At 49.5% G+C, this 22,018-nt stretch overlaps 1 protein-coding gene across 2 annotated transcripts in view; it reads right to left on the reverse strand.

The window, feature by feature from the left end:
- ACSBG1 (acyl-CoA synthetase bubblegum family member 1) overlaps window positions 1-22,018 on the reverse strand; it is a 48,751-nt gene that overhangs the window by 19,412 nt on the left and 7,321 nt on the right. The window contains exons 2-3 of one of the 2 annotated variants that reach the window (XM_036842411.1): window positions 8,108-8,206; window positions 6,982-7,082 (exon numbers count right to left, since the gene is read on the reverse strand). In XM_036842411.1, coding sequence (XP_036698306.1) covers window positions 6,982-7,082; window positions 8,108-8,206 — 200 coding nt within the window. The remainder of the gene's footprint in view (window positions 1-6,981; window positions 7,083-8,107; window positions 8,207-22,018) is intronic. The other variant, XM_036842412.1, reaches the window with a different exon arrangement.

Below are 22,018 nucleotides of genomic sequence, written 5' to 3' on the forward strand. Positions count from 1 at the left end.
GCCTTTCCCTCTCTCCCCTCCTCCCTTCCCCCCAGGATGGCGTGAGGGTGGTGCAGGACACATTGCTGCCCAAGTACAGAGAGAGGCGGGCCCCCAGAGCAGATGCCTGCCCAAGTGGGCCACGGCAGGCTGAACCTCCGTCCTGCACGCTTGAGAGACTCCAGGTAGGGCCTGGCAAGACCCAGCCCCACTCAGTGTCCTCCTGACCTGAGTCCACCACAGCTCAGTGGCCTCAGGCTTAGGAACTGATGGAAGCGAAGATAGATGAGCCCCCCTGCCCGCAGTGCCTCGTCCTCTCCCGCTTCTCATGTCCATGTATCCCCACCTCTGGGCCTTTGCTCACACCATTCTCTCTCCCAATCTCATCTCTGTCGGAAGAGAAATCTCTGGACAGCGAGGTAGAAGACCAGGTCTTAGCTATCAGCAAGGTGGGCAGAGCAGTCAGAAGGGGTCCTTTGCCCGCAAAGCACTGGATATTGGCCCTGCTCTCCTGGCCACAGCAATGAGACCAGAACTCCATGCCCTGCACAGGGGCCATGAGGTCACCGTGCTGGGCCTTGCCCCGAAGGAGCGCTCCTTGTGGGCGGCGACTGATCCACTCAGAGCCTCTCTCTTGCAGAGTTGGCCTGTGACTTGCGGAGATCATGACAGATCCACCGAGATCAGGGGGTGGTAGGAGTCCTAGCACAGTGTGGGGAGCAGAGAGGAGCAGGCAGCGGCAGCGGGGCAGAGAGGGGCTGGGTTTGAGCAACAGTGGTTGTCACCAGAGTGGGGAACCAGGGAGGCCTATTTCTTCCCATCCCCACTGAACACTTTCTAAGCTTCGTTTCTTCCCTGCCTGTCCTCATGATAACCTCCATCAACTAAAGCCATCTGAACTCACCTACCTACCTACCTACCTACCTACCTTCCTACCTACCTACCTACCTGGGTTTCTCCTAAAATCAAAGAACATGAAGTAGCAAAGATGTCATTAGACAGACAGACAACACCCACTGTTGGCAAGGGTGCTGTGGCATTTGGAAGTGTGAATTGGTATGACTTTCCTGGGAGCAATTTAGCAATAAATATCAAAGGGCTTAAAAAAGTAGTAACTTCTGACGCAGCAATCACACTTCTAGAAAGTACCCATGGGAAACAATCAGAGACACATAGAGCGAGAACAGGGAGATGGATATCTTAGCAGCTCTGTTTCTATTAACAAAATCATTGGAAAAAACCCAGTGTCCAATAGGGGGACATGACAAATTCATTAGAGTACAGCCATATCATGGATTCATAGGCAGTCATCAAAATAGTACTTAAAAAATATTTAATGACACAAGGAGATGTCCAGAGTATACCCTCAATAGAAAAAAAGGGAACAAACAAAAGTGCATATAAAAATGCATAGACAAAACTAAAAAGATCTGCATCAAAGTAATATTGTTAAAAAGCTTAGCACATGGTGGGTGCTCAAGAAATCTCTCTCCGTCCTTTCTGACTAGACTCTGAACTTCTGATGCAAGCATTGGACTTGCAATAAATGTTTGCCAAAAGAATAAATAAAACTAAACATGTGATGCCCATCAGGGACAAAGACTGAGACCTCAGTGGTGGGGGAGTGGTGGGGGGTAGGGCATCCTTGAGAAGTGGACACAGGGCATTCCTACACATAATACCATCAGAGGGAGAAGAAACTGAGTCTCAGAGGGGGAAGGAATGGCCAAGGTCACAGCAAGTTAGGGACAGAGCTGGGACTGACCGGGACAAGACCTCTGACTGTCAGATGCCTTGCATCCAGTGGCTAGGGGGCTGGTCAGTGAATGAGGTTTAGGCTCGGGGGTCCATCGTCTATTCCTTTGGGGATGGTGTTGGCGGAAGAGGAGAGTGGTACCTGAGTCCCCTGACCCTCTGCCACAAAGTAGGCTGCTCAGAACTGAGCAGGAGGGAGGCATCACGAGTGGTTCCAGGGCTGCCGTGGTACCTCCCAGCCTGCGTACCTGCAGGTGATTCCTTGGAGGATAGCAGAAAATGTAAGAAATCAGGATGGGTTGCCAGACCCTTAAATTTGTCCCCATCCCCTCACCTTGAAACTCAACAGGTGCATAGGTCTATCCCATGCCCAGCCATCTCACTGCTGCAATAACAGCCCAAACATGCCCAGGAGCCAATCAAGGTCCCTATCACCCAGCAAGGCACCCAAGATCCAAACCAGACCTGATTCCGAAAGGCATCCAATGGTTAGATCTATGGGTAGATCTACAGAGAACCCAGCTAGCAGGCAGCCTGCAGCCAACAGCCCCAAGCACACACCCAGAGAACGTCCGCTGAGTGCTGGGGGTGGGCTTTCCCAAGGCCCCGCTTGCACTTTGTCCTGCCTCTCTCTCCTCTCCCACTCTCTCTCATGTTGCCCCACCTCGTCTTGGCCTGACCCCGGCCTGTGTCTTACAATCGCCCATTATGCTGGGGGTGGTGAGGCAGGCAGGGAGCTGTGTTCTCTGGGGCTCTGGAATAAAGGCGCCTGAACAGCAGAGGAAGTCACTCTCAATTAGCTGGGAAAGGGAGAAACACTAGAGCAGAGAGGAGAAGCCCGGGGTGTTTTCTGCAGCCTGTGGGAACGGCCTCGGAATGAAGCTGATTAAGCAGAAGGAGGGAGACACTGATCCTGGGTAAATGTGGTTCTAGGGCCGGGACAGAGCTCTTTCTTCAGGGCACGGCATCCTGCAGCCCCTGCTGCAAAGGCCTGTCTGGGACAAGCACCAGGAGGGTCCCTCTTCATACAGGGCCCCTTTGCTAAGGGTCTTTGGAACCTGCTTAGCCCCATGCCAGGCACTCTGGGGATATATGAGGGGAGGAGGCCACGGTGGCTTCAGGACATGATGAGAGATTAGGGTGAAGGCCTGCCTGGGCCAGAACAGTTTGTCCAGCCCTTGGCACACCTGTGGCTTGACAGAACTGGACGTTCTGATTAGGGAAGAGTTTTTACAAGGATCCCCAGAGGCTCTGCTTTTTTCAGCTGGTGGGGCTGAGATTACCACCTGTTCCCATTTCCTCTGACCTCTGGGAAGTCCTTCCTACCTTCCCTACCCCCACTCCCACCAGAAGCTGAAATGACAGCGGATCCTCTGCCTCATACTGTCCCAAGGGCCCCTCCTTGCCCCCCAGCTGCAGGCTCTGAGCTCCCTGAGGACAAGGGTAGTACCTGTCTCCTTCCAGCCGAAACACCACGCATGCCCTTGAAACATTTGGGAAGGGTAGGAGCGTGGGACAGAGGGAGGCCTGGTGATCAAGCTGGGCTGAGCTCCCAGCCTCCTGACCTCCAGCTCAAAACTCCCCAGTGGGTGTGAGAGTTTCCTAGGGAGAGTGAGTGTAGGGAACAGGCCTGGTCAACACCTCCACCAGCCCCATCTCTGGCAGCTGCTTCTCTTGGATCCCCTCCTCTTCCCTGTGGTCTTGACGTTGCCTTGATCCAGCTGGGGTTCATGTTTCACCCAGAAAGGGCTAGAAAAAAATGTATGTCTAGGCCCAGCACAAGGCTGCCTTTGTGTGGAGGTCAGATCCCAGCTGCTCTGTGGCCCAACTCAGTGGAGCTGTCCCCGGGAGAACAGCCATCTGGGCAGCTCAGAGCCCAGCCTGGGGACCAGAGCTTGAGGACCCTCCAGCTTCTTGGGAACTCAAGGAGACCCAGGTGAACTCTGATTCCTGCAGGCAAGCCTCCAAGAGCTCTCCAGAGGGACTGCAGCTTGGCAGTTAGGAGGCAGGGGCTGGCCAGGGCATGCAGGAGGGGAGGGGACCACACCTAAACGGTCCCAAAGAGGGAGTGTGCCAGTTAAGACTTCCACATCTTACTAGCTGTGTCATTCTGAGGAACTCACTGAACCTCTCTGAGCTCGGTTTGCCCTACCACATGAGAATGATAAAAGTGCCTACCCCACTGCTGCCATGAAGAGAAGATGACAGATGAAAGTTAATCCCTGAGCACAGAGCCTAGCATACGGTAAATGTTCAGTAAAAGTTGCTCTTATTAAGGGGGCAGATGTGTGGGGAAGAACGATTTAACTCCTCTTGTAATCCGCCGAAGCCCCCCTCCGCAAACAGTCTTTGGTACAGATAGTTGCCTTTTCTCAATTTTATGGAAATGGCAGCTTCGAGGCCCCTCCCCACATGTGGCTGCTCCAATATCCTCTCTCATACAGAGTGTGGAGCCGGGACTCTTGGAGCTGCTGGGGAATCGTGGAAATAAGCCCCAGGGCCAGGGCAGCACACAGTGGGCACTCAAGCCATGGTGAATCTGGATCTCACTGCAGCTGCGTTCCAGAGCCTCCCCCTCCACCCTTCAAAACCCTGGAGGCTACACGAGTTGGGGTTGGGAGGAGTGTGACCCACAGGGCAGGCTTGTGGGAGCCAATGAGGTCTGCTTGGCACTGCCCTGGGCAGTGCCTGGGGTCCCTTGGGCAGTGGTGCTGAGAAGCCTCCTCAGCCCCTCCCAGATTGTCCCCTTCTTCTTATCACCAGCCCTAGATGCTAAACTCCCAAGGGCAGACCACTCAGCTCAGGCCTAGGCCCAGAGGGAGCTTGAACGACTGAGGCCAGCTAGAGGTCCTCCTCATCCAGGAAGCACCCTGATCACCCAGTTCCCAGGGAGCAGGCCTTCCTGCCTCAGCCTCCGTGTGCCCTTCACCCAGAGCCTGTCTGCCCTCAGACTAGGAGTTCTCTGAGGCCAGGATACTGTCCATCTCAGTATCCCCAGCAGCCTAGCCCTGCGCAGAGGATGGAGAGTCCAGGTTCGCCCCCAGCCTGGCTGTCCTTACCAGGTTCCTGAAGTCCTGATAAACCAGAATGGCCCCGCTGCCTCCCCTACAGTTGCCTACTCCTTCCCCACCCCTCCTTTAAAGTTGGTGCCCCCCTCCCCACCCTCGGCCCTTGCCTGGCCCCTGGCTGCTAGTCCTCTCTGATGGGTCCCTCTCTGGGATTCCCTACCCGCTTGTTTGAAACCTTTCTATTCTCTGTGCCCCACTGCTGCAGGGCTGCCAGATGCTAATTAAGATTAAGCAACTGAGGCCCAAGGGGCTCGGATTACTTGTTCCTCCTTGGAAACACTCCCGACACGGAATGCTCCACGGGACACTGAACTTGCCTCACATTGGCTCCCTTCCTGCCCCTTGAGTTGCAAAACACCAATGCCATCACTCACAGTCAGGACTTCTGAGCTCCAGGGCTTTGCTGTGTGAAGTCCCCGGGTGCTGACAGCTGCTCTTTGAGCGCTGCAGAGAAGGAATTATCCAGTCCAAGGAAAGAAAGCCTGAGCAAACTGATGGGACCTGCCAGAGGTGACGCAGCAACACAGCAAGTCAGTGAGCTGCCCTGGCTCTCGGGAAGAGAGTGTGGCAGTTGCCTGGGCCCAGCTGGCCCCTCTCCTGGGCTCTCTCGGTGCCTTTCAAACCCTTCCCCTCAGAAATCGGTCAATCCTTTCCTTGGTCCAGGTCCCTCTTCATCTCTAAGGAAGAGCAGAGAGGCAGAGTCCACTCCAGGAAAGTGCACACCTCAGGCCAGATCCCTGCCAAGGCCACCCCAAGACACCCAGCCTGGGAGAGGGGGCAGCTTGTCTGATGGCAGCAGTGAGCCCCGCCACGGTGAGGGGATTGGCGTTTGGTCTCCAAGGGACCAGGCAGCCTGGGGAGCAGGGTATCCGAAGCCCTGGTCTGGTGTCTCCCCTTGTTACACCTTTTACGTCTCAGCTTCCTCACAGACCATGGGCATGGTGACCTTGGCCCAGCTTTCTGCCCTCCAGCCCACGACAGTGCTTGTGACAGAGCAGAGAGGTCCCGACTCTGTTCCTGCCCTCACATCAGGCCTGTCCTCTGACCGTGAAAGCCAAGTCAGAAGAAACTCTGAGGGAAGAGTCTTCGGAACAAAGGCCCCAGTCCTCTCCCCCTTCCTCCTGCCCCTGGTTCTGGCCTCTGTATTGCCCCATTTGGGGACCCTTGGAACTGGCCTCCCCAGCTAGTCCCACTTCGAATGCTACCACCCACTCCCCTAAATCCACAATCCCTGTCTAGCCACGAGGAAGACCCCAGATGTACCCACATCGAAGAACATTCTACAAAATACACAAGCAGTTCAACAGTCAGCTTGTCATCTCCCCCGACCAGCTCCCACCCAAACGCCCAAGGGAGCGAGACTGGCCTCCGGATCACCAGCTGGCTTCTCTGAGGAGCCTGAAGCTGGGCAAATCACAACTGGGGAAACCAGCACCTGAGAGGAGACACAGACCAGCGAGAAGACGGCAACAATGTACCATCCCAAGGACGGCACTGAACCCGGGAGGCAGTGACCCTCTGTGCCAGGCACCGATTGCTTGCGTTTTTTTTTTAAACGTCTCTTGTTGCTACAATATTGTTGTACAGCCAATAAAAATGAACAAAAGCTGTGTTATTATCATTTTGATGACTTGCCAGGGTAAATGATAACTCTGCCTCTCACAAGGTGCAATTATCTGGAAGTGAACGTCCTTAAAAGAGCATGTGGCCTCCCAAGCTTCCAAAAACAACTCTGCCAGCTCGGGCCGGCCAGCCTGCCCCTGGGCCCAGTCAACCAGCTTGGACTCTCCAAGGCCTTGCTTATCTGGGCCTCCTCCCATCCTTCAGCAACCCCGAGCCGAGATCCCAGGTATCGACGTCTTGCCCTGGATGAGGCCCCAGCTGTCTTTCTACCTCTGACCTCTCTCCTTCCCAAACTTCTTGAAGAAAAAAACTTCCTCCCACTTCCTTCCATCAAGCTTGGCCCTGATGGCGGCAAAGAGGGAAGGGGTGTGGTGGGGTCCCTGGGGCATGGAGATCAGCAGGATTTCCGCCTGCCCCGTCCCCCAAAGTTCTGTCCTGTGTGGGTCCCCTGGCTTGCTTTGTTAGTGTCCCATCAACCCCCTCCAGCACATCCAGCACAGCTCCATCCCTGCCCTGGACCACCCTACTCTGCCCAGCAGCCTCCCACCTGGCTCACCTGGAGAATTCAACTGGGCATCTTTCACCTTCGCTGGGGACGAGAGCTTGAGAGCATGGCTTAGGGGCTCTTTGGAGAGTGTGTGCCCGTCAGTCAGGGAGCTGGCAGGGGAGGGGGAAAACAATTGTTAGAAGATGGCAGACTGGCCTGGGCTCCCGATGCTGGCCCAGAACACGTCTCAGCAGCCCCAGGGGTGACGCTGGCATCTCTGCCTCCCGGGGTAGTCAGGGGACAAGACCTTAGTAGTTGCAGGAGCTAACCTCACCCCCACGCCACCCTCTCCCTTCAGGTTCTAAGGACTCAGTAGAAAGAAAAATCAAGTCCTGCTCTGCTCTGATTTGCTGTGAGACTCTGGGCAAATGCATGCCTCTCTCTGGGCTCAAGCGTCCCCATCTGGACAGAGAAAGGCTTGGGGTCTGGCACTGGAGGATTCTGAGCACTACTCCAGTGGCATGAAAACTTTGAGGGTTGGGAGGTGCCCCCACCCCCTTTCTCTCCACACCCACCAGCCCTCAGGCTTTGGGAATAGCCATGCTTAGAAACTCAGAGTGGAGCTGAGGACACTCCTACAGCTCTCACGAGTCCTAAGCAAGCCCCCAAGTGAGGCCCTCTCCCCCGCAACGGTGTCTGTGAGTGTGCCCTATGTCCATTCCCTGATGGACAGAACAGGCATGGGACCAGGGAAATCTGGGGCTCTTGCCATCTGTCTTCACTCCTGGCCCCGATCCCCCTTGCCTCCCAGGCTTGGCGGCTCTGGACAATGAATCTCCTCTTCTGGTCAACACAGCCCACGGGGTTACTGGGCCTCCATTATCAACTCAGCCTCACTGCTCCTTGACATGATTCCTCCTCAGGGTTCAACTGGCCAGACCTCAATCTCCTGGGTGGATGAGCAGATGGGGTTCAGTATACACCTCAGGGTCAAGCAGGATTACTCAACTCCTGGGACACCTTTCACAGTCATCGGGTATGTAAACAGAGCCTACTGGAGTTGTGCAGTGTGCAACCTGTGCAGCTGGTCTTGGCATCCCTGAAGGCAGGACACTGGCTCCAGGGAATCCCACCTGTCTGTCGGGGTGGGGCTAGTCCCATCCCTACCTAGTCCCCAGGCAGCTTGCTCAGTTACCTGCTTCTCACATTCGTCCTTACTCCTTGCTGGTACCGCAGGTTCAAATTAAGTTTGCAAACACATTCAGGCCCACCTGGTGGCAGTCTGTTTAAGAACCTGAGATAGGTTTTAAAGCAAAAGACATCATGAGGTTATGAAGGGAGGGCAGTGAGGAGGAGGGGGATGAGTGGGGTGCCAAGCTGGTCCCCTTCTTGGGAACTTTGTGAACAAGGCTGGGCCACGGGGCTGAAGCAGCCCTTCTGTTGCTATGGTGACCTGCTCCAGGGAGGCTGCTGGAAGGACTGAAAAGATGACAAAGCATGCTTCTGGGGTGAGGCCTGCTGTGCCAGGCAGAGGGAAACAGAGGGTTCTGAACACCGTGGGACTTGTCCTGCTGACTTTGGATCATCGGTTACTGCCATTACTCTCTTGGATTGTGGAGTAAAAGCTGCCTCCACCTTGGGACAAAGAAGACTATAATGTTATCAAATGGCTCCTGAGCTCTGGGCTCAGACAATTACAGGGCAAATGGGGGGACACGCACATAACTAGGCTGAGGGTCCCACACTGAGAGTCCGGGGGAGGACTGTGAACTTGGTGTAACATCCATGCTCTATCTCGGCCCCTGTCCTCAAAAGATAGGGCTGCCCACAGGGTAAACCCAGTGCTTAAAGCCAATCAGCTTTTGAAAACACCAGCTGTGGGCAGCCACCCCCAAATTAGCCGAGGCATCACTGGCTGTAATCTCCCACCGTCTTAACTGCTTCCTCACAAACAAGCCTGTTTTTAAATCCTCACCATCAAAAGGTACAGGCAGCATTTCTGCCACCTAATAAAATTTGCGTAAACTGGTTCTGGTTTTAAAATAGCTAAACGGGTTTCCTTGGTGGCGCAGTGGTTAAGAATCTGCCTGCCAATGCAGGGGACACGGGTTCGAGCCCTGATCCAGGAAGATCCCACATGCTGCGGAGCAACTAAGCCCGTGCGCCACAACTACTGAGCCTGCGCTCTAGAGCCGCGAGCCACAACTACTGAGCCCACGTGCCACGACTACTGAAGCGCGCATGCCTAGAGCCCATGCTCTGCAACAAGAGAAGCCACTGCAATGAGAAGCACGCACACCGCAAGAAAGAGTAGCCCCTGCTCGCCACAACTAGAGAAAGCCTGCGCAGCAACAAAGACCCAATGCAGCCAAAAATAAAATAAATTAATTAAAAAAAAAATCCACCTAATTATCCAAATGAGTAAAGTATGCTCTTCCTCTTGGTTTGAACCTTCAAGATTTAGTCCCCTTAGGGGGAGGGTATCCTTGTCCATCATCTGAAACAGAATTTGCTGGACCTCCTTATAACTTTTTCCTGCTCACTTCACTCAAGATCGTACTAGTAACAAACTCTACAGGTCTGACTTGTAACACAAAAATGAGCGAAACTGCATCACATCAAGGGCCATCTGCCCCTTCCCAAGGTGGCTACTGCCTCACACGTCTTTGTTGGCCGTGGTCGTCTTTAGTTTTTAATCCTCACCTGCATTACTAGTGGTCACTTCTTGCCACTGTCACTGTGCTGGCCTCTAGCAGCTCACCTCTCTCCTACTTTACAGGGTTTTTTGGTAGCAGACTAGGAAATAAAATATCCAAGCTTGTTAGAATTGTCAGTTAACTCAGAGGAGATGGCTTCCAAAGTAGAATTTGTAATGTTTTCCTCAAAGAAAAGAGATTTGGGGAGCAATCCCTTCAGTTTTGACTCCTCAAAAGCATTTTGGGCCCCTTCTAATTCTTGCTGCTCTTCCAGAAGGTACAAGTGGCTGGTAAATGATCCCAGTAAGTGAGGTACGACTATTATAGTCAACACGGTGAGCCTGTCAAAGGTGATTAACACAGTATCCCTGTCATTCTGGAATCTTAGACTCCTCCTGGAATACAGCGCTCCAGACCTTGGCTCAGTCCCAGAGGCGGAAGTTCCTAAGCAGCAGAATGACAGTAATGGTGGGAGAACGGCCCAAGGAGGCTGACTTGCCTCTGCTTTTCTCATTCCTACGAGGAAGAAGAAGATCCAAAAAGTATCCCTGGTGAGGACAGGAATTGCTCTCAACCCCAGCTCACACTCCACACACACACACACACACACACACACACAAACACTGTGAGCATCTTGCCTTGCTCACTTTCACAGAAGCAAAAACTTCTTCAGCACCTGCCCAGTAGCACAGGGAGCAAGAAAACACTTGAAGGGCATGTATGAGCAGACATATTGTGAGGTGTGTGGGGCAGGCAGAGCAGTCTGGGAGAGCCTGCACTCTCCTTTCTCCTCCAATCTTGGCAGAAGAGCTGATGGGAACCATTTAAAGACACAGCCTGCCAAAAGCTTCCTTCAGCTCCTCCAGGAAGTCCTCCTGGATTATCCCCAACACCTCTCACCCTTGTAGCCCTCAAACACTCAGGTTTGGGCTTTGAAGGCCACACGTGGCTTGGGAAGCTCCTTGAGAGTAGGGGTCATGTCTGATTCAACCCTGACCTCTGTCCCTAAGTTCTCTCTGGCATGCAGTTGGAGCTCAGTAAATGTTGGTTGGATCTAATTGTTCCCAAGTTGTCACTATGTGTGTGACACGTAAGTCGAGGGGAGCCTTCGTTTTCCATGTGAACCCCTCATGGATGGGGATCCATCTCCTCTTTATTTCTGTGGCTCTTTCTTCCCAATCAACCCTCTGCTCTGTGTGCAGTAGGTGTTCAATAAATGCTTTCTTGAAACAATAGAGCATTGAGATTTACCAGAGTCGGCCTGTTCAAGTCACTTTACTTGCCGTACGACCTTGGACAAGTCACTGTACCTCTCTGAGCCTAGGTTTTCTGCCTAAATCCTATGGCTGTTGTGAGGATAAGAGGATACATGTAAAGTGCTTAGTACATCCACAGCTCTCACCCTTACTGGTGAACTCTCATGGATCTTTTGGGGAATAAGTAGGAGGAAATTCTTTGGTGAGATTAGGATGGTGACTAAGTCGGGTGAAAATTCCCAATCCAAGTCTGGGGGGTCCAGGCACCCTGCCAAGCCTGGGTACTATCCCTGGGAGGCAGCGTGGGGGGCCGGGAGGTTGGGAAGAGGGTGGGATCGCTTGTTCCTTAGCTGGTCCTCAGGGTGAGCTGGCAGACCTGATCAGGAGTGGCCTCTGGCATGGTCCCCGAGGGGTGGCCACACCCTGCGAGCTCACCGGGGAGAGAGCGAGAACCTCAGAGAGCTTGTCCCATCGTTCCCTGGAGAGCCGCATCAGCCCCAGAGAGGTCCAGCACCACAAAGACCACCCTGTCAATAGAGACCATCGTAAGTCACCTCGTGGCCTGGCTGGGCTAGGGGGGCACCTGCCCTCCTTCCTGGACATGACTCCCTGGCTCCCGGCCTCGTTACCTGACTGCAATTTACCGCCTCCTAAGCCCACATGCTCTGATCGCATCAGGAACAACACAGCATTGCAGGAGGCGGCTGCCTTCGGGCTCCGGGCTCTCTAGTCCCCAGGGCCAATCGGTCACCAGGATGAGCAAATACATCAAATTCTCTGGCCTCCTGCTTTGCAAAGACTCCTGCCCACTATTGGCAACCGCCCCGCCCCACACTCCCGTTTCTTGTTCTGGTTCTCACCTCTCTCTGCTCTGGGGGCAAAGGGAGAACCCTACTCCTATACGCCACAGGATGTTTTCAATGGCGGGCGTTGCCCAAATACTTTCCCAAATCCTGAAAACCCCAAGTAGGGAGAGGAGCAGTGCCTCCTCCAAATCCCACCATCCTGGCCACACAGGCTGGTCCCTCTGCACAGGCTGGAGCTCTCAAAGCAGTGACCTAGTCTGCAGTGCTGCTTCCCACTGGCTTCCCCTTTCCCCTGCACAGTGGACCCCACGCCCCCCACTGCTCTTTAGTCTGCACGACCTGCCTGTCTCACCTCAAAGATCAGTCCCCCTGAAATCTCTCTTGTGATTCCTGACTCCCAGCCGGAAGAACCCCACTGAGGACTTAGAGAGGACTGCGTGCCGATGGGCTCTGGCTGCTGCAGGGCGCTCACCTTCCTCCTTGGGGCTGGCAGGCACAGAGCTCAACATCCCCTGTGCTCCTTCAGCTAAAGCATCATGGGTGTGGGAGCCAGCGCTGCCGGGTCCCCTGGTTCCAGGTGATGATGCAGTGGGGCTGGGCGTCAGTGGGGACCCGCCCCATCCTGCCTTGGGCTACGGGTGAGGTGTGGCCCCAGATACCTCTGACCCATCTGGCACAGGTCCTAGCTGCTCACCTGTGAGGCTTACATAAAGAGGGCGGGAGGCAGGGGAGGGGTCTAGATGCCAGTGCAGGTGGGTGTGCTGGCTGTCATCCTTGGTAGAGCCACACGACGACACTGTTCCTGCCACTGGGCCCTCCACCTGGAGCCAGCCCTGGGCCCCAGGGGCTGGGCAGGAGGTTTGACTTTTTTTTTTTTTTTTAACTTTTCTTTACTAAATGCACGTATTGTGCCAAGTGCTTTATGTGCGTTAGCTCTTTGCATTCTCCCAACAACCTAATGTGGAATGTAGTAATAGTCCCATTTTGCAGGTGAGGTGACAGAGGCCCAGAGAGTTTTAGACTTGTTCAGTGTCACACACCCAGCAAGAGGCAGAGATGGCATTTGAAATCCAGGTCTCCATAACTGGCCCTGAAACCAGGACACCACATAAGCTAGATCTAATCGTTATTTGTATCATAAAATTCAGCCAACAGCTCCATCTCACATTGCCTCTGGCAAGCCCCTCTTCCATGGTAACAATATCTCTGCACGTTGCCCTCTGTCCTCAAACGCCCCCTCCACTGCACCTGCCATCATTCCAGAGACTCTCAGGTTTGTGGCAGTAAACCTGCATCTTCTAAAACCTGGGCCATGCTCTCTAGAAACCTCCCTCCCAATCACTGTGCTGTTTCGCCTCCCACTCCCATCACCCCAGAGTTACCTCCCCACCTTAGTTTTCACCTGCCAACTACCTTGGGGTGAGTGGGGATTGGATGAAGTAAAAAAATGGAGGCAGTCCCACTGGGTGTTAGGGGGAACTTAAGTCCTAATTTGAAGGCTAAGGGTCAGGGCATAGCAGCAGGATGGGGCAGGAGTTATTCCAAGGCCCTCCACCCAGTCAGGTGGCAGATGACTTCCAGATTGCTACACTAAGCTGGCATGTCACTACCAGCACACCAACTTCAAGAGAATTCTGCCCTTTCAAATTCCAGTTTCTTTGTTTGTTTTTTGGCTGGGCTGTGTGGCATGTGAGATCTTAGTTCCGCAACCAGGGATTGAACCTGTGCCCCTTGCATTGGAAACGTGGAGTCTTAACCACTGGACCACCAGGGAAGTCCCAAATTCCAGTTTATTTTATTTTATTTTTTATAAATTTATTTATTTTATTTATTTATTTTTGGCTGCGTTAGGTCTTCCTTGGGGCACATGGGCTTTCTCTAGTTGCAGGAGCAGGAGCTACTCTTCGTTGCGGTTCACGGGCTCCAGTAGTTGTAGCCCACGGGCTCAGTAGCTGTGGCTCGCGGGCTCTAGAGTGCAGGCTCAGTAGTTGTGGTGCACAGGCTTAGTTGCTCTGCGGCATGTGGGATCTTTCTGGACCAGGGCTCGAACCTGTGTCCCCTGTATTGACAGGCGCATTCTTAACCACTGCGCCACCAGGGAAGCCCCAAATTCCAGTTTCTTAATGGCCTTTTTCCCCAGTGATCCTTGCCCACTGCCACCTCAGGGCACCCTGACAATTTGGGTCCGGGGTGTTGGTCCTGAGCCTCCCATGAGTCATGAGCCCTTTGAGAACCTGCTAGAAGCCCTCCCCTTGCCCCGCCATCAATGCTTCCAGATGCTCTCTTGCAGTTTCAGGGCACCCAGGGGGCTTTGGAAGCCCATGCTATATTAACAACCAACCCAGTGAACCCCAGTAGGGAATGTGGACTCTTCCTCTTTCCTGAAGAGAATACGGGCTGCCCCTCTTCTCCTCCTCCTCCCGCTTTCCTAGTGAGGACAGAGCATTGTTGTTGATGATTGGAGTTGGCACTGGGGGTTGATGTGGGTGGGGATGGCGGGAGAAATGTCCTCACTTCGGCTAGCAGGAACATATGCCCAGATCCCTCAGCCCCTCCCGGGCAGCTCGACAACCACTCTGGATGTAGAGTTTCCAAACTGATGAGGAGGCTGGGCAAATGGGCTTATTCTAGGCAGGAGGGCTTGGGAAATGTGTCATCTTCCCTTTCTATCCCCTCTCAAAAGCCACAAGGTTGCCTCCCCCTGGCAGAAACTTCCAACTGTTCTTCAGACCCTTCCTCCTTCCGGAAGCCCTCTGGGAGGGACCCCCAGTTCTCATGTTTCTTCCTGGAGCTGCCCTGGCTGAGTCCATCCCAGAGCATTTAACATTTAGAGTCTGGGTGTTACTTTTTAAAACATAATTGTCTACCATGAGATAAAAATCTTAAGCCCATATTCTCAGAGCTGGAAATGATCTCTTCCTGCCCCATGACTGACGGCTCCCTGAGGGTCCTCCTTCCTACTATGATTATTGACTGAGTGCCTCCTCTACAGACATTGCAGGGGGCCTGGGGGCAGAGGTGAGCCCAGTGAGCCTGGTCCCTGCCTCGAAGGCTTAGAGATGATGGGACTGACGGTCAATAAACAAAGATGCATTCAAGGTCACTGTGGGGTCACCAGACCCAGGCTGGGGTAGGGGGTACAGTGAAATTAAAGGGAGAAAGTTGGATAGGGGTGAAGGTTTATTTTATGAGAGGCAGAGGGCAAGCGTCACAGGCAATGGTGCCGCAGGGGAGGCTGGTGCAGACAGAAAAGGATACAGGGCCCTGGTCATAGACTCAGCCTGTGGACCGTCCCTGGCCTTCGTCCCCCAGCTCACAGGGGGACCTTGGCCAATGCAGAGATCTTTTGGGGATCCATGGTCTCTTGGAAAGGGTGAGGACAGGGCAAGGGTGGTGTAAGACATATCCCCCCAGATCCACCAGAAGGAACATATTTGGGGCAGGCACTCAGGGGCCCTTGACTGTGACTGAGCCCACAGTCTAAGGGCCCAACAGCAGAGTGTTTGCTGAGAGGCCAAAGGCTAGTCCCAGCTTCACCTTGGCTCCCACCATCCATGGGGGTGGGGCCGTCCCGCCAGCCAGCTGACTTCTAACCCATTTGGCAGTGGCTCAGTGTTTAACCCTGTCTAGCTAATTACACAGTCTGCACAGTCACACTGAGCTCCCCTGCAAAGCCTGGAAGGAGTCTGGTCATGCCCAAGACAGGTCCCTGGGCACTGGGACATCTGGATTCTAGCCCAGGTTCTACCTTAGTTGGGTAAACTTGGGCAAGTCCCTGGTCCTCTCTGGGACTCAAGTTTCCTCAGATAAGTCAGAGACAGAGGGCCTTCCAGTTTTCTGTCTATGACTGGTGATTTGGGGGCCTGAGCTGGAATTCTGCTTCACCAGGCAGAGACAAGGCTACGAGGTCGGGTGTTACTAGGCTCCCAGGCCTGAGGAGCCGGGGTAAAACAAGGCAAGAATAATGATAGTAATGGCTAATAGCTAACAGGTATGCAGCACTAACTGTGTGCCAGGCAACGTTCTGTGCACCTTACGCATATATTAACACATTTAATCCTCACAACAGCCCTGTAAGGTAATTCCTATCACTATCCCCACTTTACAGATAAGGAAACTGAAGTACAAGGAGATTATGTAACTTGCTCAAGGTCTTTCAGTTAGCAGAGTAGGATGCAAATTTGGGCAAGTGGGCTTCAGTGTTTATGCTCTTAACCAACAGGCTATACCTCAATAGTCTCAGGTCTACTGGGTGATTTGAGTGGGTGGGGCAGGGGCAAAAGGGCGGGAGGTATAGAAAGGTGGGTATCCCATGATCCTCTAAACTCCTGCTTCCAATCCTTCATCATTAGACCCTTCTTTATACCCTTCCTCCAAAATTTTGAAAAATTTTGTATATAGGCAAGGTTTAAACCATCAAACCATTTTCTTATGTTGTATTGATGACAGACACAGATAACTGTCAATTGGTGTTTTGAATCATCATTGGGAGAGCAGTATGAAGCTTGGAGTTGACATAATTCCAACACAAAGCAAAGACTCCTAGAAAATTGCCATCTCCCATCACTTGCCATTTTTATTTGAAGTACCACGAGTTTGACTTTGGGCACACGTCTCCTGTTAGGACTTCAGTTACTCCAGCTATAAAATGAAGGGGTGGAAGGGATAGTCTCTAAGTCCCAGCTCTGATGATAGGTGGTTTTCCATGTTTCTACTAAGGAGATGAGAGGAAGGAAGAATACTGCCCATTCCTTGGCCAGAGGAACTTCATGGTGTCAGGTTGGGGGCAAAGCTGGGAGTTAGACTTCTACCAACAGGGGTGTCGTGTCCCTGCAGCATATGAATGTTGGCTCCCAGACTTGGTCCCTGACCTACAGGAGCCCACAGTCTAAAGAGGAGGGTGAAGGAGAGAGGCACGTACATGGCCTGTATACAGGAGAGGTATCTGTGAGCATGGCAGGCAAGGGGGTCATGAGGTGGAGGCACAGAGCTGTGGGAGCCTGGTCTTTTAGGGGAACATGGTTTCACGTTTTTAAAAGTGAGAACTAACATTTACTGAGCAATTAGTATGTGCCAGGTGCTGTTCCAATTGCGTTACACGTGTTAACTCATTTACTTATCTCAACAATCTTATAAAGTAGGTACTAAATTAGAATCCCCCATTTAATTGGAAATGGAAGGACAAAGAGATGAAGTAACTTGCTGAAGGTTATACAGCTTGTAATTGGAATAGTTGGGATTCAAATCCAGGCAATCTGATTCCAGATTTCATGTTCTGAACCACGGTATGCTCTGCCTAAAATTGGGTGAGGCTCTCTGAAGCTCCTTATCCCTCTCCACACACTTCAGCAACGTGGGTTTTCTTAGGAGCAACTGACTCAGAAAGGCAGAGCATTGTGGCTGAGACACTAGTTTAATGCACATGTATTTTTAAATTCTTCAAATCAGCATACTCCTGACATATCATCATAGTATCCAACATATAACAAAAAATGATCAGACATCTGAAAAAGCAGGAAATGTGAGCCAAAATCAAGGTGAAAAAAACAGCCAATAGAAACATACTCAGGTATGACACAGATGTTAGAATAAATATACAAAGACTTTAAAACAGATACTAACACGTTTGATAATTTAAAGAAAAAATGATAACTGATGAACAGATGCAGAATTGCAACATAAAAATAGTATAAGAAAAGTACAATCTCTGAAATGATAAATTCACCAGATGAGCTTAACAGCAGATTGGAAACTACCCCCTCCCCCAAAAAAGTTCATACACATGAAGATAGAATAATAGAAATTATTTAATCCAAATACTAGAGAGAAAAAAGATTTTTTAATTGAGCAGAATGAAACATTGTTAAAAGAAATTAACAAAGAGCTAAGCAAATGCAAAGGCATCTCAAGATCAAGAGACTTAATACTGTTAAAATGGCAATAATAATATTGTTAAGATAGCCAAATTGGGTATTCCCTGGTGGTGCAGTCGTTGGGAATCTGCCTGCCAATGCAGGGGATGCGGGTTTGAGCTCTGGTCCGGGAGGATCCCACATGCCGCGGAGCAGCTAAACCCATGCGCCACAACTACTGAGCCTGTGCTCTAGAGCCCGCGAACCACAACTACTGAGCCCACACGCCACAACTACTGAAGCCCATGTGCCTAGAGACCGTGCTTTGCAACAAGAGAAGACACTGCAATGAGAGGCTCATGCACTGCAATGAAGACTAGCCCCTGCTCACCGCAACTGGAGAAGGCCCACGCGCAGCAACGAAGACCCAACACAGCCAGGGATAAATAAATAAAATACATAAATTTAAAAAAAAACTTAAAAAAAAAAAGATAGCCAAATTGATCTACAGGTCAACATAATCTCTATCAAAATCCTAGCTGGCATTTTGGCAGAAATTAACTGGTCTAAAATTACTATGACACTTCAAAAGACCCAGGATAGACAAAACAATCTTGAAAAAGACCGAAGTTGGAGGATCACACTTCTTGATTTCAAAACATACTATAAACCTACACTACAGTAATCAGGACAAAGTGATACTGGCATAGGATAGACATATAGATGAATGGAATAGAATATAGAATTCAGAAATCCACCTTCACATTTATAGTCAATTGATTTTCAACAAGGGTGCCATGACAATTCAATGCAGAAAGTATACTTTTCAACAAATGGTACAAATCAACAAATGGTGCTGGGACAACTCAATATCCACATGCAAAAGAATAAAGCTGGACCCTTTCCTCATACCATACACAAAAAATTAATTCAAAATGTATCAAAGACCAAAATGTAAGAGCTTAAACTGTAAAATATTAGAAGAAAATCTATGTGGACTTAAATTGTTATTTTTTTGTTTTTTGGGTTTTCTCTGGCCACGCCACATGGCTTGTGGGATCTTAGTTGCCTGACCAGGTATGGAACCCACACCCTGGGTAGTGAAAGCACGGAGGTGGACTTCAGTTAGGTAAAGGCTTCTTAGCTATGACACCAAAAGTACAAGCAACAAAACAAAAGCAGGTAAATTGGACTACATCAAGATTAAACCTCTTTGTGCTTCAGAGGACACCATCAAGAAGGTGAAAAGATAACCCACAGAATGGAAGGAAATATTTGCAAATCATTTATCTGATAAGAGAATTGTATAGAATATATAAAGAACTCTAACAATTCAACAACAACAAGAAAGGAAAGAAAGAAGAAAAATTACCCAATTAAGACTGGGCAAGGATTTGAATAGACATTTCCCCAAAGAAGATATACAAATGGACAACAAGCACATTAAAGGATGTTCAACATCATCAGCTACCAGAAAGTGCAAATCAAAACCAGAATGAGATAACACTTCATACCCACTGGAATGGCTGTTTATAAAATGCAGATACTAACAGTGTTGGTGAGGATGTGGAGAAATTGGAACTCTTGTACACTGCTGGTGGTAATGCAGCTGCTTTGGAAAACAGTCTGCTAGTTCCTCAAAAGGTTATACATAGAGTTATTATATGACCAAACAATTCCACTTCTAGCTTTATACCCAAAAGAAATTAAAACATATGTCCATACAAAAACTTGTACATAAATGTTCACTGGAGCATTATTCATAATAGCCAGAAAATGAAAACTCAAATGTCCATTAACTGATGACTGGGTAAACAAAATGTGGCATGTCCATACACTGGAACATTATTTGGCCATAAAAGGAATGAAGTACTGATACATGATATGACACGGATGAATCATGAAAATATCATGCTAAGTGAAAGAAGCCATTCACAATAGACGATATATTATATCAGTTCATTTAAGTGAGAGGTCTAGAATAAGCAAATCTATAGAGACAAAAAGCAGATTAGTGGTTGCCTAGGGCTGGAGGCTTGAGGGGAAATGGAGAGTGACTGCTAATGGGTCTAGGGTTTCTTTTGGGGTAATGAAAATATTTTAAAATGGACTGTGGGGAATTCCCTGGAGGTCCAGTGATTAAGACTCCGTGCTTCCACTGCAAGGGACACGGGTTCATCCCTGGTCAGGGAACTAAGATCCCACGTGCCGCACAGCACAGCCACAAAAAATAATAATAAAATAAAATGGACTGTGGTGATGTTTGCACAACTCTGGGAATATACTAAAAACCACTGGATTTTATACTTTAAATGGGTAAATTTTATGGCATGTAATTTATATCTCAATAAATCTGTTATATTAAAAAAAATGAACAGATCCTCAGTTACCTGTGAGACAACATCAAATATCTTTCAAAACACATCTTTCAAAATGAAACTATACTCAATATCTTACAATAACCTATAATGGAAAAGAATCTAAAATAATCTATCTATCTATATATATATTCTTTTATATATATATATGACTGAATCACTTTGCTGGACACCTGAAACTAACACAACATTGTAAATCAACTATATTTCAATTAAAAACAAAGTGAAATAATGACCTTTCATTTAAATGGGAGGATTTTTCACCAGTGCACTTCTGTGATGGTTTGAAATCGTGTCTGCAAATTCTTTACACTCTTCCCATCAATAGGCTGAGTTTTATTCTCTTCTCCTTGAATATGGGATGGCCTTAATGACCAGCTTCTAACAAATACAATGTAGTAGAAGTGACACTATGTAATTTCCAAGGCTAGATCATAAAAGGTGATACGGTTTTCAGCTGACTCTCTCAGGATACACGCTTTTTGGATCCCTGACCCACCATGTCAGAAATCTGGATATCCTGAAGCCACCATGAAGGAGACCATGTGAAGAAGCCACATAAAAATAGAGAGAGAGAGATACTGAGGCTCCCCAGCTGTTCCCAATCCCAACTTATTGAGTCTTACCACCTCAGGCATCAGACATATGAGTAAAGAAGACTTTGAGACGGCCCTGGGCCCAGCCACCAGCTGTCATGTCAAGAAGACACTTAAGCAGCCTATAGAGAGGTCCACTGGCAAAACTAAATTCTCTGGGCAACACCAATGTAGTAAGTTGAAAAATGCCCCACCCACCCCCACAAATATTCATCTCCTAATCTCTGGAAACTGAATATTACCTTACATGCCTTTACATGCCTCCCCTCCCTGCCCCCTAAAAAAGGATTTTGCAGATGTGATTAAATTAAGGATCTTGAGACAGGGACATTATCCTGGATTATCCAGGTGGGCATTAAATGCACTCACTTGTATCCTTACATGAGGGAGGCAGAGGGAGATTTGACACACACACAGAAGAGAAGGCAATGTGACCACAGAGGCAGAGATTGGAGTGGTGCGACCACAAGCCAAGGGTGGATGTGGGTAGCCTCCAGGAGATGGAAGAGGCCAAGAACGGATTCTCTCCTAGAGCCTCTGGAGGGAGCACAGCCCTGCTGACACCTTGATTTTAGCCCTGTGAAACTGATTTCAGACTTCTGGCCTCCAGAACTGTGAAAGAATAAATTTCTGTCTTAAACCACCAAGCTTGTGGTAATTTGTTAAAGTGGCAACAGGAAACTAACACAGCCAATGAGGAACAGAGGTCTACCAACGACCTTATAAGTGAGCTTGAAAGAGGGTCTTCCAATTCCAGATGAGTATTACCCTGGCTGACACCTTGGCTGTAACCTCATGAGAGACCCTGAGCCGGAACCACTTAACTAAGTTGCTCCTGAATTACTGACCCGTAGAAACCATGAGAGATAATAAATGATTGTTGTTGGTTTGAGGCACCACAGTTTTGAGTGATTTGTTAAGCAGCAAGAGATTAACTAAGACACTTTCACTACAAGAAATGCTATAGGGATTTATTCAGGCTGATAGGAATTACACCAGATGAAAACATGGATCTACAAGAAGGAATGAAGATCAGTGGAAATGCTAAATATATTAGAAACAAGACAAGGATGCCCACTCTTACTACCTCTATTCAGCATTATGTTGGAGGTCCTAGCCTGTGCCATAAGGCAAAAAAAAAAAAAAAAAAAATTAAAAGGCAAAATGATTGGAAGTAAAAGAAGTAAAACTATCTTTTAAAATAGATAACAAAATTATATATATAAAAAATCCTAGAGGATCTATAAAAAGAAACACTAGAACTAATAAATTAATTTAGTAATATCACAGGATACAAGGTCAATTTTTTTTTAAATCAATTGTATTTTTATATAAATAACAAATGATTAGAAAATTAACTTTAAAATACAATTTACATAGTATCAAAACCCATACAATTCTTAGGAATATAGGAAAACATGTGTAAGACATCTACAACTGAAAACTACAAATCATAGTTGAGAGAAATCAAAGACCTAAGTAAATGGAAATACATACCATGTTCATTGATCAGGATATCCTC

The sequence above is a fragment of the Balaenoptera musculus genome, chromosome 2 (genome assembly GCF_009873245.2).
Source record: "Balaenoptera musculus isolate JJ_BM4_2016_0621 chromosome 2, mBalMus1.pri.v3, whole genome shotgun sequence".
Lineage (NCBI taxonomy): Eukaryota > Metazoa > Chordata > Mammalia > Artiodactyla > Balaenopteridae > Balaenoptera > Balaenoptera musculus.